Source organism: Capsicum annuum, chromosome 2, assembly GCF_002878395.1.
Source record: "Capsicum annuum cultivar UCD-10X-F1 chromosome 2, UCD10Xv1.1, whole genome shotgun sequence".
Taxonomy (NCBI): domain Eukaryota; kingdom Viridiplantae; phylum Streptophyta; class Magnoliopsida; order Solanales; family Solanaceae; genus Capsicum; species Capsicum annuum.
In genome coordinates this window covers 90003916-90019963 of record NC_061112.1, presented here as the reverse complement: position 1 = coordinate 90019963, position 16048 = coordinate 90003916, and the positions used below count along the sequence as shown (strand labels likewise).

Here is a 16048-nt window from a genome sequence, read left to right as displayed (position 1 = left end):
AATGAGTGTTTTCAATGGAAATTTCCCTTTTTTTTCCTGCACGTCTGTGTCTATTTGCATATCCTCTCTTTTCTTTGTGGAAAAGAAATGTTGGGGGTTAAAGAATAGGCATAGAGGGTGAGATGGGGTAGGGGTGGTGAGGTGGGTGAGATAAGTTTGTTAGGATAAAGAAATATTAGGGATTTGATTTGTTAGGGATTTATTAAAATTTTATTTTTTTGTATTCTTGTGTGGTATAATCGCATGAGTGATGTTGTGCAATAATACAACTACAACATACCCAGTGTATTCCCATCTAGTAGGGTCTAGGAAGGGTAGAGTGTACGTAGACCATACCACTACCTCAAGAGAAGTAGAGAGGTTATTTTCAATAAATCCCCGGCTAGAGGTTGTGCAATAATGTTCTCATTTTCCAGGGGGGGCCTGAACATAAAGTAATGTCCCATTTTTCAAGAGAGTCCTGAACATAAAGTAATGTCCCATTTTTTAGGAGGGTCCTGAACATAAGGTAAATTCCTATTTTTCAAAAGGGTCTTGAAGTAAAGTTCCTAATAATAGGAATTAAATTTTCATTTTGCCCTAGTTTATCATCAAAAGCTTTTGCGGGTGTCAAACCCAATAAAAAATACCTGCAACAATACATAATGCAAAGATGAATCAATTATTCTGATCAACAAATGCAACTTTTGAGGGTAAAATTGAATGACTGAGACCAACCAGTCCCTCTCTTAAGAGTGAAAGTGAAAGATTCTTACGAAAAGTGCATCTTTTAGGATTAAAGGCTCAAATTAGGAAGTACACCTCCTAGCTATGAGAAATAAAAGACCCAAATTAGAGAATGTGCCTTTTAGAAGTACAAGATAATAAGTTTTACCACAATTATGATTATCCAACGTATACAGCAACACTGCTCTTGCATTTGTAGAAACAAGGAATTGCACCTATGGATATTTGTGATTTGAAGCCTTTGATTTGAAGGTAGTAATTGTTCCTATTTCATACAAATAAAACTTATGAGTTTAAAATAGGGTGGTTGGCTAGTGGCTTTGGCTTTTGAGGCGATTTCTCACTTGTCCCATTAATTATTGCTTCCAATCATCAACATTTGTCATTGCCTTGTTGCACCATTGATCCACACTCAAAATATTAAGAGTGACTCTGAAACAAACACAGTATCTCTATTTTGCCATGTTTCTCAGATAAACCCTTTGAACCTTGGTATTTTCATGAATTCCCAGACTTGTCTGTTGACAAAACTTTCGGTATGTCTTATTTCAGCTCACAATCATGTCTCTTTCCTGTGCTGGATTTTGTCTTACTTTATGCAATTGAAGAAGCTGGTAGCCAGTTTTGAAATCTTTTCTCACTTCTTTTGACATGAACTTGACTCAAAGACAAGAGAAAAATGACAATAATTTTTTTATTTAGATAACGGACTCAAGAAAATAAAATAAAAATATAGAGAGGAAAGAAAAGACAATGAATGTCCCCATTGAAACAAAGAAACGAAAAATTTATCTATAAACGACAGTTAACTCTAATGATTATGCCATGCATTTTAGATTAAACTTTCTGATCTTCCATCCCAACTTTCCACCAATTATTCTTGAGTTAATGGCCCTAAAACTGAGTTACTTTCTTGTACCGATTGCATTCGGAGACCTCATTCGGCTAGTGACACCTTGAAGCGTTTTTACCAACAAGCCTCTCTCATTTTCTTTCTCTCAGCTCACCATTGTCTTATGGTGTCCACGAGGGTTCTTCACCAATGAGACTCTTATTTTTATTTCTCTCAACTCACCATCGTCTTACTGTGCCCGTGAGGGTTTTCACTGATAAGACTCTCATTTTATCTCTCTCAACTTACCATCGTCTTACGGTGCCCGTGAGGGTTTTCACCAATAAGACTCTCTCATTTTTATTTCCCTCCTGATTCCTTATGCTGAGAAAGACGAGTAGTTCCCAAAATGTGTCATCACATCCATTGCATGCATAGCCTTAACATTCTCAAAGATTGATCTGAAGGTCTTTCTTTGGTTGTAACTTGACTTTTTGATAAGGTTAGAAATAAAGGATGGCATGAGGCCCAAACAACACTTAAAGTGGGGTAAGGCTTACAACTTTTGGAATCAACTCAAACAATGAGGATTAACACATGCCACAGTTCCTTTTGGTTGGGTGACTCTAAATTGTTTATTTAGTTAGACCGAGCCCCAAGTAGGGCAGCCTACGTATCTCACTCCTGAGAGAGGAGAATCAGGTCACGCGTAGTTTAAACAACTTGTTCTTTCGCTTGATTCTGATTTATTTTCTTATTTTTTTCTCTTTTTTATTGACTCTTTTTCTTTGAAATTTTTTTCTGGCTCTTTTTCTTAACACTCTTTTCTTTCTTTTTGGACATATTTTTTTCTCTTTCTTCTTCTTTTCTTTTTATGAAATTTTTCTAACGCTATTGTTTTGTTCGACACTTTTCTTTGAGTTTTGTTAAATCTATCTTGATTCCAAAAGAGGGGTATGAACGAAAGTAGAACTAAATCTCAAATGGGGTAAACAAAGGATGACACAATGTTTGGATAGAAGAATGAAATGCCTTCGTCATATTAATCCTTGACAATGCAAGTACTCATCATGCAATATGAAAGTAAAAGATGAAGATCATTTGTAAACTTTAACAACACTAACTTTAATTGAGCATTTATGTCACTTCTTCTTCTACACTTGTCAAACATATAACTCCACCTTTGTTATACATTCCTCACATCAAACGACCTATGCTTTCGTGGAACTGATTATCTTTCTATTTTTCTTGATATAGGGATCACGCATCCACTATTTGATCTAATTGAGCTATACTTTTCAATTGATGACTAAGTTATTCTTGTGATTCTCAAAATAATTTTCCTAATTTTCAAAGAAATCTTCAACATGGTCACCAAATGTCTCAACACTCTACCTATTTTCTCAGTTATTTTTCCTAACTTTAGCTCTCTAATTCAAAGTTTACGCTCAAATTGTATTTTAAGATCTAGCTAAAAATTCCGCAAGCATGTCATATCACCAGAGCCAACATAAAATGTACTATGTAAAAAAAACATGGTTAAAACACAAAGGGAAAATGGACACTCCATTTAGTTAAAATGAAAGATAGAAGGGTTTGAACATAAACGTCAAAGGGAAAAAACAAGATAGATCCCAAACTACAACCTTGAAATAATTCGGATAACAGAAAAGAAACAAAACAAACTACCAAACATCCATCCTAGCAAGGAGAGGATTGACTTTCTAATTGCTGAGCTTGACATCTTAGCCACTGGTTTGCATATTAGCATGACTAGAGCTTTCTTCACTGTCAATGTTCTGCACTAAAATTAATTTATCTTGAATCATCTTTTTACTTTCTCTTTTTAAATCCCGACAATCTTTAATACTATAATCCTAAGCATCAGGATGATACTCACATCGTACATTATGATCAAAATTTCTTGAACGGGGATTAAGAGTGTGTCTAAAGAGAGGAGTGATTATGCCCCACTGTACCAATTGCTGAAATAAACTAGCATATGACTCTCCAATTGGTGTGAATCTATCTCTCGACTTTTGCCTCATTTCATTGTTTGGCTTGGATCGACAATCAGGCCTAGAAGGGCTTTTATGGAGTTAGAGGATGACTTTGATGAGTTGGTGTACACCATTCTGAGTAAGAAGGGAGTTGAACATATGGTTTTACGCAGTATACTAGATATAAAGGTGGAGAAATAGAGTATAATGGATTTTGGGAGGGATTATAGAGAGTTTGGGTATGAACTTTGGCTTGAGACTGATGGTAATGACGACGAGGTCTTCTTGGGCATGCCCATTCTCCAACGACAATAGCAGTTGCATCTTTCATTTTTGTTCCCTCCAGTTTCCCTCAATTGATTGCAATATTATCCCAAATGTTTCACGAATTCCTCATGTTTATATTGCTCCTCAAATTTCAACATCTCAAGAATTAGAGGAAGGTTAACACATGAAGATATGCCCCAGTCTTTGTATGTAACATCTTCTTTACCTACAAGTCCTAAGGAACTTTTTGTAGAATTTTCTGCACTCTTCAAGTACACCAAGCTTCTTATTAAGAAATTTTGGTAGTCCAGTTAACTTAAAAGTAGGCTTAGGAGTATAACAATGATCACCAAGAGGATTGAACAGGAATCCACTATCAGCATGGGGAGGCACAACCATTGGACGGCTAGCCAATGTGAATGTCTTAGCAAAAGATTAAGCAACCAAATCACAGACGACATGCGGTGCTGTGAATATAGTAGGCTTATGCTGAGGAGCTAGAGAAAGAGTGGTAGAAGTATTGGAATAGTTTTGGCTTGGAATGAATTCTGAGTCATGTTGCAGTACATCAACAACAGTAGGAAACTGACTTTACGATTTTGGTGGAAAACTTGAGGTATTTGTAGGATCAATAGCGGAAAATGGAGGGGGAGGCGACCCACTGGCCCAAGCTTGATACATTTTCATCATTTGTTGTCTTAGCCTCAAATTCTCTTCCTTTAAACTCTCATTTTCCTGACTCTTTGTTTGATCCATGAGGTCACTCTCTATATCCTTGTTGGACACAACTAAACCTTCCTTAGATTTGGTGTGATGTAGAGGATCAGCTACAATGCCACAACTCCGCAAACCAACCACCTTAGACTAACTGAACAAGAGATAACAAACGTGTTAGAGTTCAACACTTTCTCAAAACCTTTTTCTTTTTCCTTTTCTTTGGAAAAGATCATCGAACCCAAGAAGGGCTCCTACGTATCTCACTCCTGAGAGAGAAGAATCCAGTGTGCATCGTTCGTGAAGTTTGGCCACAAAAAGGGCAATAAAACTCTCTTTGTTTTTCTTTTGCTTGAAATTTTAAGAAGAGAAGAAAATAACAATTTGTCAAAAGAATTGACGAAAATCTTTTTGAATTTTTCAGCTTTAACATTCCTATACAAAATGAAATCTGTGATTACCAAAGAATATCTTTTTGGATTTTCGATTTTTAATTTCATACGAAAATAAAACTTGAAACTATTAAAGGAAAAGCTTTTTTGTAGTTTTCTTTTAAAGATGTATATGACACCTACTCTAAATGAAGAATGAAGAAAATCTTTTTGAATTTTCCAGATTCCTATACGAAATGAAACTTATGATTACCAAAGAAAATCTTTTGGGGTTTTAGATTTTGAATTTCATATGAAAATGAAACTTGAACCTATTAAAGGAAAATCTTTTTTGTAGTTATCTTTTAAAGACGTATATGACACCTACTTTAAATGAAGAGTGAAGAAAATCTTTTTGAATTTTTCAGATTCCTATACGAAATGAAACCTATGATTACCAAAGAAATTCTTTTTGGGTTTTAGATTTTGAATTTCATACGAAAATGGAACTTGAACCTATTAAAGGAAAATCTTTTTTGTAGTTTTCTTTTAAAGATGTATATGAAACACCTACTCTAATAAGAGTGAATAAAATCTTTTTGAATTTTTTGAAATAAGATCTCCGAACTCACAATAGGCTGCCTACGTATCTCACTCCCGAGAGAGGAGAATCAGGAGTGCGTAGTTCGTCCAGATTTGGATAAAGAAAAGGTTAAACAACCGGCTGAACCCTAACCTAAGAGACACGACCACAAACAACGTTAATAAAATATTTTTTTAAGTTTTCAATTAGACACTTCACATAAAAATGACACCAACAACTATGAAAGAAAAATCTTTTTGGTATTTTCATTATATGAAATGTACAAAACTTCTACTATCTTTTTGAATTTTTCTTTTATAAAAAGCTCCTATTAAAAAAAAATTAAATTTTAGAATTATGAATGCATGGTAAAGAAACAAAAGGAAAATCTTTTGATGTTTTTATTTGTTTGCTTGTTTTTTAAATAAGTGCAATAGGTAAAAATATTTTTGAATTTTTTGAATTGTGAAGAACAAAAGCCATAAAGAATTACAAAAACTATGAAACTCTTTTTTGATTCACCTTTACTCTTTTTCCTCTTTTTTTCAAACTTTTTCTCGCCTACACACTTTGTTTAACTCTAGCACATGCCTTTCCCCAAATCAATCCATCAAATGACCCCGTTACCTTCAAAGATGCAACATTTAACACGTAGGGATAATTTAAAGGCGAGTCTCCTGCAAAGAGCCACATGGGTCCCGCTAGGTCTCAATATGATGTAGATAAGCATGACCTAAAGGCTGACCTATGATGGTATCCACTAACAAGATTGTTCGGGGGATCGTATGTTCGATAGTGGATGCGAGAGCTTTCCACCCACTTCATACACCCAACAGCTCCCCCTCCTACAATAAGGGTGACTCAACTAGAGGTCGTGTACACACGTGTACTACGAACTTGTTGCCAAAAAAATGACTTGGGTTATGCACATGATGACAGATATAAGGCAGTAACACATAAGAGAAAAATAGTAAACACGTAGCACGTAGGCACTCAACAATGATAAAACAAACACAAACGATAACACAAACAATGTTTATACACCAATAATGTCAAGCTATGCCGATACAACCCCAAAAGTAAGCTCGGATTCTGAAAATTGTCTCCAGCAGAGTCGCCAGAGCTGTCACACCCTGTTTTTCAACAAAAAGATTGATTTTAAATTTTAAGTTTGAAAGGATTTTATTATCTAAGTGACAAAAGATTTAAAATTTGTTTCAAAAAAGAATTATTTATATTTTTTATTCATAATAGTCACTTGACATAATTCGGTGTGCTAAGTCACCTTTAAAAAATCCTTTTCAAAACTTTTAACTCTTTAAAACTGATTTGCAAACAGAGATTTCGGCTAAGGAATTCTATTGACCGAGGGGAAGGAATTAGGCACTCCTCAGTCCCGTGGCTCGACCACGGTCGCTTGGTGAAGTATATCGGCTAGTAAGACTCTATGAATATATAAACCCACCAAAAACACATAAAAGAAGAAAACAAACACATCAAACAAAATCCAAAACCAAAATAATAACGTCCAGTCCAATTATACAGTCCAAAATAGAAAAATGCGAAAAATATAAATCCTATTCTAAACTAGTCCTAAACTAAGCTTCAACCGCCGCCTCGGGCCTTCGTTACGAACGTCTTCCAGGTACAAAATACTTCGGGGCATTCCCAGTGAATAAACACAAATACCTCAGGGCATTCCCCGAACAAATGATACATTTGATCAAGCACGATAAACTACATTCAACACACATTCCACATTCAAACATTCAACAAAATACTTATTCCTAAATTTGTCCTACCCGAACCTATATTTGCCTATCCATTTCAACATGTCATAATTCTATGACGTTCCAACGACATTCATGCTTATTCAGAATTAAACAAAACAACAATAAACCAAAATTGATCTATGTTCACCCTTTTTATCAATTTCCCAATTCCACCCCATCTAACTTCATTTTTTATCAATCACACCATCAAAACTACTCAAATTCGTTCCGCATATCACCGAAATCACATCGTCAAGCACATAATCATAACATCAATAAAATTCAACAATCATAATCACCCTACACATAATCACAACATCGATATGCCAAATTCAAATGAAATAAGGAGCAAGAGTTATAGAGATGGACCTTCCAAATGCTCTCAATTGATTAAGAAGAGAATAAAGCAGTCCTAAAACCTCGAAGAATACCACAATCTCGATCCTGAATCAGTTATTAGACTGGTTTGAAACTGTGATGAAATCGAATTTTGATTCGAACCAAGGAAACCTTGAAGATTTAATGAATACCCGAAACCAAAACTCAAAAAAAATAAGAATCCGTAACACAATTTCGACCAGACTTCAACGGAGTCGGAGCAAACTGTCAACTCGTCTGACTTGTCAATTGGACTGACATTTTCAGGCTGGATTTCACCGGAGAAACCAAAAAAAATGAGAAAAGTGTTTGGGGATTTCAATATTAGGAAAAATTTAAGCTCGGGATACCTGAACTTCACCAAAAAATACCATTTTTGGCTACCCCTGGCGTTTTTCGATCAGATTTCGACGCTAATTTCGGTGGGATTGCGTCGATTTTGTTGTTTCTTCGCCAAATCTCTCAAAATCCCTTCAATATCTTGATCCTCTTCGTCTCTCTTTGTTTATCTCTCTCTCTTTTCGTTACTCTGTCTCTCTCTTTGTTACTCTTTCTCTATTGCTCTCTGTGTGTGTGCGTATATGTGTGTCTTTGTTCACTGGTTATGTTTTGTGTGTGTAGTGTATTGTAGTATGTGTTAGTAGGTGTGTATTGAATAAATGGAGGAGTGTGTAGGTGTCTGTTAATGGTGGAGAGATGGTTTGTGAGTATATTGTTGAAAGTGTTCTGCTTTGAGAAAATGGAAGATGATAAGTGTTTTCAATGGAAATTTCCCCTCCTTTTTTTCCTGCCCGTCTGTCTATGTGTATATTCTCTCCTTTCTTTATGGAAAAGAAATGTGGGAGGTTAAAGGATAGGGGTAGGGGGTGAGATGGGACTAGGAATGGTGAGGTGGGTGAGATAAGGTTTGTTAGGATAAGAGAATATTAGGGATTTGATTTGTTAGGAATTTATTAAAATTTTATTATTTTTTTGTATTTTTGGGGGGTATAATCGCATGGGTGAAGGCGTACGATAACGTGGGGTGAAAATGAATGAATTGGATTTTGGAAGGAACAATATTAGATGTCTAAACCAAGGAGGGCAAGGTCGCCACAAAAATGAGCTTAGAAATAGATCCCTTTATGCAAGCTTAGCATGGAGACTCTTCAATAATCCCACCACCATCTGTGGTCAAGTCCTTCTCAATAAATTCCATAATAGGAATATTGTGGTTAAGGGCTCCAGAACTCGGAAAAACATCACCAGAGGCTGGAGAGACTGCACAAAAGCATCTGTTGGAGAGTTAACATGGGAAACCAAGTTAAGTTTCTTGATGACACTTGGATTCCCCACCAGGATAACATCTGAAGCATGATCCAAGGGCCTCTATCAATAACTGATGCAAAAACCACCATCAGTGACCTTTACCATAATGGGAGCTGGGACTTCAGCACTCTTTTCATCCAGCTACCCCAGCACATTAAAGATATTGTTACTAATGCCATCCTCCCCCATAATTCCTGTGAAGAAGACCAGTCAATTTGGAAGTTCACTCCCGATGCTTCCTTCAGTACAGGCAGCATATATTACCACCTCAATTCTATGAGCCACAACACTACCACCAACAAAGATTTACTTTGGTCGGGAGAGTCAAATGCCAAAATAAAATCAAAACTTTCCTATGGCTTCTCCTTTATGAGAGACTGCCCACCAATAGTTACCTCAATCATATTGGACTAAGCATTCCTTCCCAATGCTCTCTCTGTCCTATGCAGGAAGAAATCATCTCTCACATCTTCTTTAACTACCCCAATGCCAGTTAATTTTGGAATAAACTCTTCAATCAAGCCACCTTCAAGCCAACCCATGAATGGGTGACCTCCAACTGGGCCTTTACCTGGAACAAAATCAAGGGTAAAACTTTCAACGGCTGCATTGGGACACCCTTCTACCCTATTGATTTTGGACCTGGTTAACTAGGAATGACAGCAACTTCAATAGCAAGCAATCACCCATTTCTACCTACCAAGATATTGTACTAGCTACTGAATTCATCACGCTAGTATCGAACTACCACAAAGAAATCATTCCTAACATGAGCATTGAGGTTAAATGAACCCTCCTCCTGATGGCCTCCTCAAGCTTAACATAGATAGGTCAGCTACTGCTAACCCAGGTGTTGGAGGTGTGGGTGGAGTCTTTAGAGACTGCAAGAAAGGATGGATCCTGGGTTTCTACCACCATCTCCCCCACATTAACCCCACCATGGCTGAACTAGTAGCTTTAAGATCTGGTCTGCTTATAACGAAGAGCAAAAGCTTTCTGAACATCATGATTGACACAGAATCCATTGTCGTGTTACATATGCTTGTTAATAGCCATCCATTTTATCACAATATTTTAATGAAATGCAGGTCACTGTAAGAGAGATAGAATAAGCCCCTCTAACAAGAATATACAGGAAACAGAATATAGTAGCTGACAAGCTAGCGAAGGAAGGCACTAAAGCTACTTGCATGGAATCACCAAGAATTTTTAGAGAAGCTCCATCTTTTGTTCGAGATTGTCTTAATGTTTATGTTGTTGGTACCTTATTCAGACGTTATCTTAGACATTCTAGTATTCTCCTATAGGGCCAAGATATAGCCCCGAACATCTCACTTTTGGCTCCTACATCTGATAGGAGCACTAACTTTATTCCGCCTTAATTATCTAATGAATTTTTCCCCTTTTAACCAAAAAGGAAAAAAAGAAAAAAAAAGAAAAAAATAGAAGAAAAAAAAAAAGAAGAAATGATGGAAATACGAAAAAAATATAAAAAAATGAAAAGAAAAAAAAATGGTGGTGTTTTTCGACGAGACTAAACATGTAGTGTATTTATGTTTTTTATGAATACAGACCATTAAGTAAAAGTGAATACATCGACCGTGAATCGAATACAACGGCTATAAATGATAAATATGTACAGTGTGGCTATGAAATGTGAATTTATTGCCAAATTTTTGCTATTTTTGAAACTTCTCCTTTTTTTATATCAAAAGTGACAAGTAAAATAAAAATTCATATAGAAATAAATGACAAATAAAAATGAATGGGCAACATCATTTTCGCAAAAATCCTTGAATAGTATTATCTTTTCTTCTATTTTGGTGAAAAATGGCATTTCATTTCTTTACGGATCGTTTGGTAGAGTGTATAAAAATAATATAAAATATGGTGTATTAGTAATGTTTATATTAGTTATGTTTGCATTAAATATACTTATATTTTTCTTATGCAGCGTTTGATTTGATGTATTAAAAATAACATGAATTATATTTTAAAAAAAAAAAATACAATACCCACCATATATATGTTGGAAAGGATGCGAAAATCTTTTTTGAGAGATAATAGTGTATTTAATCATGTTAATGCATGCATTAAATCCATTGCATTGCTAATACCATGAATTTTGAAATATTAGTAATACACACCTCAATACACAATAGAATGTATTAACTAATGCAAACATTAGTTAGTTATACATAGGATAAAAAAATATATCACATAAGGTATTAGTAATACTCATTAAACAAATACATGCATTAACTTTCCAATACACTCTACCAAACGACCCCTTAGAGAGAATTAAGGAGGGTGGTAGTTCATGCTCCTATCAGGTGTAGGAGCCAAAACAAACTGTTTGGGGCTACATCCTGACCCAGTAGGATAATATCCGAATTTTTAATAATACGTTTAAAAAAGTGTTCTGGAGCTATCAGCTACAACACTATTCAAAAGAAAGGATGGCATGGTAGACCTTAATGATCTTAAGACTTCGTTATAGGCCTTCTATTTATACTCGTTAAAGGGATGTAAAATAACTTTAGAAAAAGAAAAATGAATTTAATAACTGAGACGTGAATGATTAAGACACAAATCTTCATCAAGTGCACAAACGAATGAGACCTAAAATAGAAATCTTGAATGAAATCTTGAATTAAAGGTTAAACAACTAAATTCTCTATCATTTATATCTATTGTTGAGATCGGCATTTAAGCCTAAAACCAACTTACACGATCGGCAATTCTCCATCACCATGTTTCTCTCATTGTCGAAAAACTCAATCTCTCAAAACTACTCAACAGGAATCCAAAGAGCACGTTAAAACAGGCGCTTGAACAATTGTGAATTCTCAACAAGGAGTAAGCTTTCAAAACTAATGCTACTTCGAGGAAGTCATATTATATGAACTCTTTCTCAAAAGATTAGAAGAATATATGTGCACGAATATGCACCCGATTGAGCCATAACAAATGCGAAGCTGCCCGATTAGGACAACAATTATCTCCACATTTAAGTATTTGGGGATAGCACAAAAAATTGCAAACAATAAAGTCATAATGAACTTTGAAGACTACTATTCTATACTTCACCAAATAATCAAGTGTAATCCTTTTACTACCTTACGCTCAACAGGTCTTCAGATATGTAGATAAAAATCATTGAAGTAACCCATAATCCTAGTCTTTTGGAATTGTCCAGTAAGTTTGGCAATGCCAAGGTTGAAAAGATGCCTTCTGCATATGCCTTGTCCAGAAAGAACTAAAAAGTAGACAACGCAAAATTGAATTGAGGTGGACAACGCAAAATTGAATTGAGGTGTTGTGCTGCTGATAAAGTGATAGTCAAAGAACAAAAGGATACTTTATTTCTCAACTTGGTATCATTAGTAGTAGGAGGTAGCGGCTCAGAGCCCATCAATATGCCATGGTTCAGATGAATCTCACTGTCTTGGTGTCTAAAGAAACGGTACTAAACATTTTAAATACTTAGCACACTGAAAGTGCTGAATAAATTGGCACAAGATGTTCATTGTTCCCTGCAGTAGTCTCCCTGCAGGCTTCTCATCATCTTTTTCTGCAGTGATATCTGTCGGGTGTTTGGATTAGTATTATTTTTGTAAGTGAGATGCTGTTACGAAGATGTTTCATGTGCTTAACTGAGCTTTACATAAGATAGCTAATAAGCGAGGGTTGCCAGATCACAGACAGAGAATCCATTCCCTCAATCAACATGGGAAACTCTTAACACCCTCACACACTCATGGTTGGACATAAGTGTGGACGACGTAATATGAGACCCCAATATTGACTAACTATGCTCTCAGGATCTGACACATCCATAGAATAGAGATTATTCAACCAACCATATACTGAAAGGAACCCAGATATTCCAAACTCATTATTTGGCCATCTTTAACTATACCTTAAAAGCCAATCAGTCGAAAAGCAAAGAAACATCATCCTTCAGCAGGACTATTTATCCAGTAGAAACAAATAATTAAGGAGTAGAGTTTCTCCAAATTTTATCATATCCTGCACCACTTCAATATTACCCTCTGTTACCCTTCTTGTTCACAGAACTATTAGGAGGTAAGTTATTTATGTGTTAAATCATACATAAGCAATACCATGTTTGATAGCATTCTTCTACTATACTATGTATAAAATTCATACGATGTTTGATTTGTAATTTAGTAACCTGCACACCTAATACATGTGTAGGTTATGAAGGAATCTATGTAGTATCACTTTACGCAGGATACAAGACGAATAACAAATACATTAGTTAATCCCGGCATACAATAATACATACATTTCCTCATAACTAATTCCCTTATGCTGCTTGGCCTCTTTAAAAATGTCATCGGGGGTGTGCCGGGGATCCTTCAAAAGTAGTGCATTTTTGGAGGATCCACACAGGTACAACATTTTGGAGAGTATGAGCAACTTAATACCTACTACTGTGATACCTGCATAACTTAACCAACTACCAAGTGACCCCTAAGTAATTCACAGACTATGCTGTCGGTGACTTTATACAAGAAGATTCAAAAAATACTAGAGGGTAACACCTAGGATTTGAATCTCTGACCTAAAGCAGTTCTTAACCCCCCACCCCTGCACCCTTCCTCTCTCTTACCACTTCCACTAGAATCTTCCGTTGACATTACTCAGTAATTCATATATAACCAAAAGAATTCTCTTTTGCCCTATTTATACAGAAATGTTTTCTGCAACTCAATTGAATCCCCTTTCCTTTCTTTAGCTCTACCCTTGGTTGCCGTTCATTTTGGAAAATTGCATCATAAGAACATTATTCAGTCATAAGCAAACCACAAGTTGAGTTGAGGCTAGAACAGGTTCACGTAATAATGCACAACCTGAAGCCTGAGGTTATAACAGAGAAACCACCACTTCACTAGACAGGGTGATGATCAACCTTGCCATTTGTTTCTTTCCTTTTTATCCTTTGTTTCTTCAAGAGTATTGACTCAAATATCTCAGAGAGAACTGACAAAGATAAATCGTCCTTCTAATGGGAACATAAAATCAAAAGTCAAAATGCACCCAAAATTGTTTCAAACATCATCAGCCTCTATAGTAGTATTAATAACTCAATAATCCTTTTACTTTGTCGCATGTCTAATGGTACAATTACAGCAATTCAGACCGTCATACAAACCGGAAATCGTACATACATACATTGTACCCGAAGTAAAAACTAAAGGAAGAGCCTATAAAAAGAATCAACATACTCACCACAAAGGGAATATGCACATCCTATGAATTCTGTGTGAATTCGCAAGTGTCTCAAGGGACAACTTCAAAATTGTATCTAACCTGAAAGTCACTAATGTGTTGAGCTCCAGCACCAGTACGCCTTCCAATTTTCCTCCTCTCATAATCAGTATCATCCGTGGGTAACTCATGGCGACAAACAGGGCATGTATTACGTATGTTTAACCACGGTACAATACATTCCCAATGGTAATAATGGGAACAAGGAAGCTCAGTCACCTTCTCCACAACCAAAATCTCATCTTTACAAACAGCACACGCCGTCTTATTTTCTTCGTCCTTCAATACCACCAACGGAAGATTTTCAACGACAGATTTAGCTGCTGGTGGACTACCCTTCATAGCCCCTTCACTTTCCAGAAATTGCCCAAACAAAGCTTCGTGATCAGTATCGTATACATGAGCAATCCCATCATCATTTCCATCAAATTCGAGACTTCTTTCAATATTATTAACGGCCAACAGAACTTCCCACTCTAAATTCCTCACCGGCTCATCTCCCCCATCAATTGAATCCGAATTCAAATTCGAATTCGAGTTCCCTCCTCCTTCAGAAGTGGAAGAAATATCAGAAGAAACTGATATTTCTTCAATTCCATCAATTACAGAACTCAAATAGTCTCTATCTTCTCCCCTTTCATTCACTTCTTCCCATTCAAAATCATCATTCAAATCCCTCTGATCATCATCATCAATCCGAAGACAATTCCAAAAACCATTAACACCCAAATCCCTATCATTCAGCTCCACTTCTTGCGAATCGAACTCCGACCCATTACCCACAACCCTAACCCCATCACCCCAATCTTCTGGCAGAAAAACCCCATCAAAATCAGATCCAAAATCACCATACACATCCTCTAGAAAAACCCTAGAGTTCTCCTCCGCATCTTCAGTAACATTCCCATCACGGGTCACGAAAAGATCCGTAACGAAATTCAATTGATCATCATCAACGACAAACGAATCCGGATCTGCAAGCAAACCCGAATCATCCGAATCCGGATCAGAATTAGGGCTAAAGTTGAAATTAGCCGAATTGATGATAAGGGTATGATTAGGAGGAGAAAGGGAGTCGAAATCGAAAGCAAAAGCATGTGGGTACTCTTCTTCATCATCATCATCATCATCGGCGACGGTGGCATAAGTGATTGTCGGGAGGTGTAAACGGTGGATTCTAGAAACTTTCGCCATTTAATTGAAATGAAGAAGCGAAATGGAAGATTCAAATTTCAATTTTTAGGGAAAATGGAGTTGCCCATTGATACAATTTTGCTGGTTTCAGAGTCTTTTTCTGACTTTCGGGTGGTAGACAAGCAGATTAAATTTTTTGTCGGTGAAAAATAATATTTTTCTCCTTTGTCGGTCATATTTTTTCCTCCTCTCCCTACATTTTGTGTGAACGAATTATCCCTCTAAGATTTGACATAAATGTTACATTAGGATTTAATAGTCGAATATTTTAAAGTTTATATTTATATTGGTGATTATGTCCCCGTTTGCCGCGGTCATACATTAATATACTGTCTGTTTCATATTAGTTAGTCCTTATGAACTTGACATATTTATTAAAAAAATATTAATTAAGAGATTTATTTTACTAAATTAATCTTATTAATTATTTTTTAAAAATATAAATTTAGTAAATACACTTTATTTAGTCATTTAATGTTAGGATAGAATTGGAAGAACATAATAAAATTCTCTTGATTTCATCAAAGGAACAACTAAATTGAAACAAATATTTTTCAAAAAGGGGGTCAACTAAAATAAAATGGAGGGAGTGTATTTAAAATTCT

At 35.9% G+C, this 16048-nt stretch overlaps 1 protein-coding gene across 1 annotated transcript; it reads right to left on the bottom strand.

Moving 5' to 3' along the window:
- Positions 1–14077: 14077 nt before the first annotated feature.
- Positions 14078–15443, bottom strand: LOC107858714. Its single transcript, XM_047407730.1, has 3 exons — positions 14966–15443; positions 14292–14827; positions 14078–14185 (listed from the first exon to the last, which is right to left on the bottom strand). The coding sequence occupies exons 1-3, from the start codon at positions 15441–15443 to the stop codon at positions 14078–14080; spliced, it is 1122 nt and encodes a 373-aa protein (XP_047263686.1).
- Between the last annotated feature and the right edge of the window lie 605 nt (positions 15444–16048).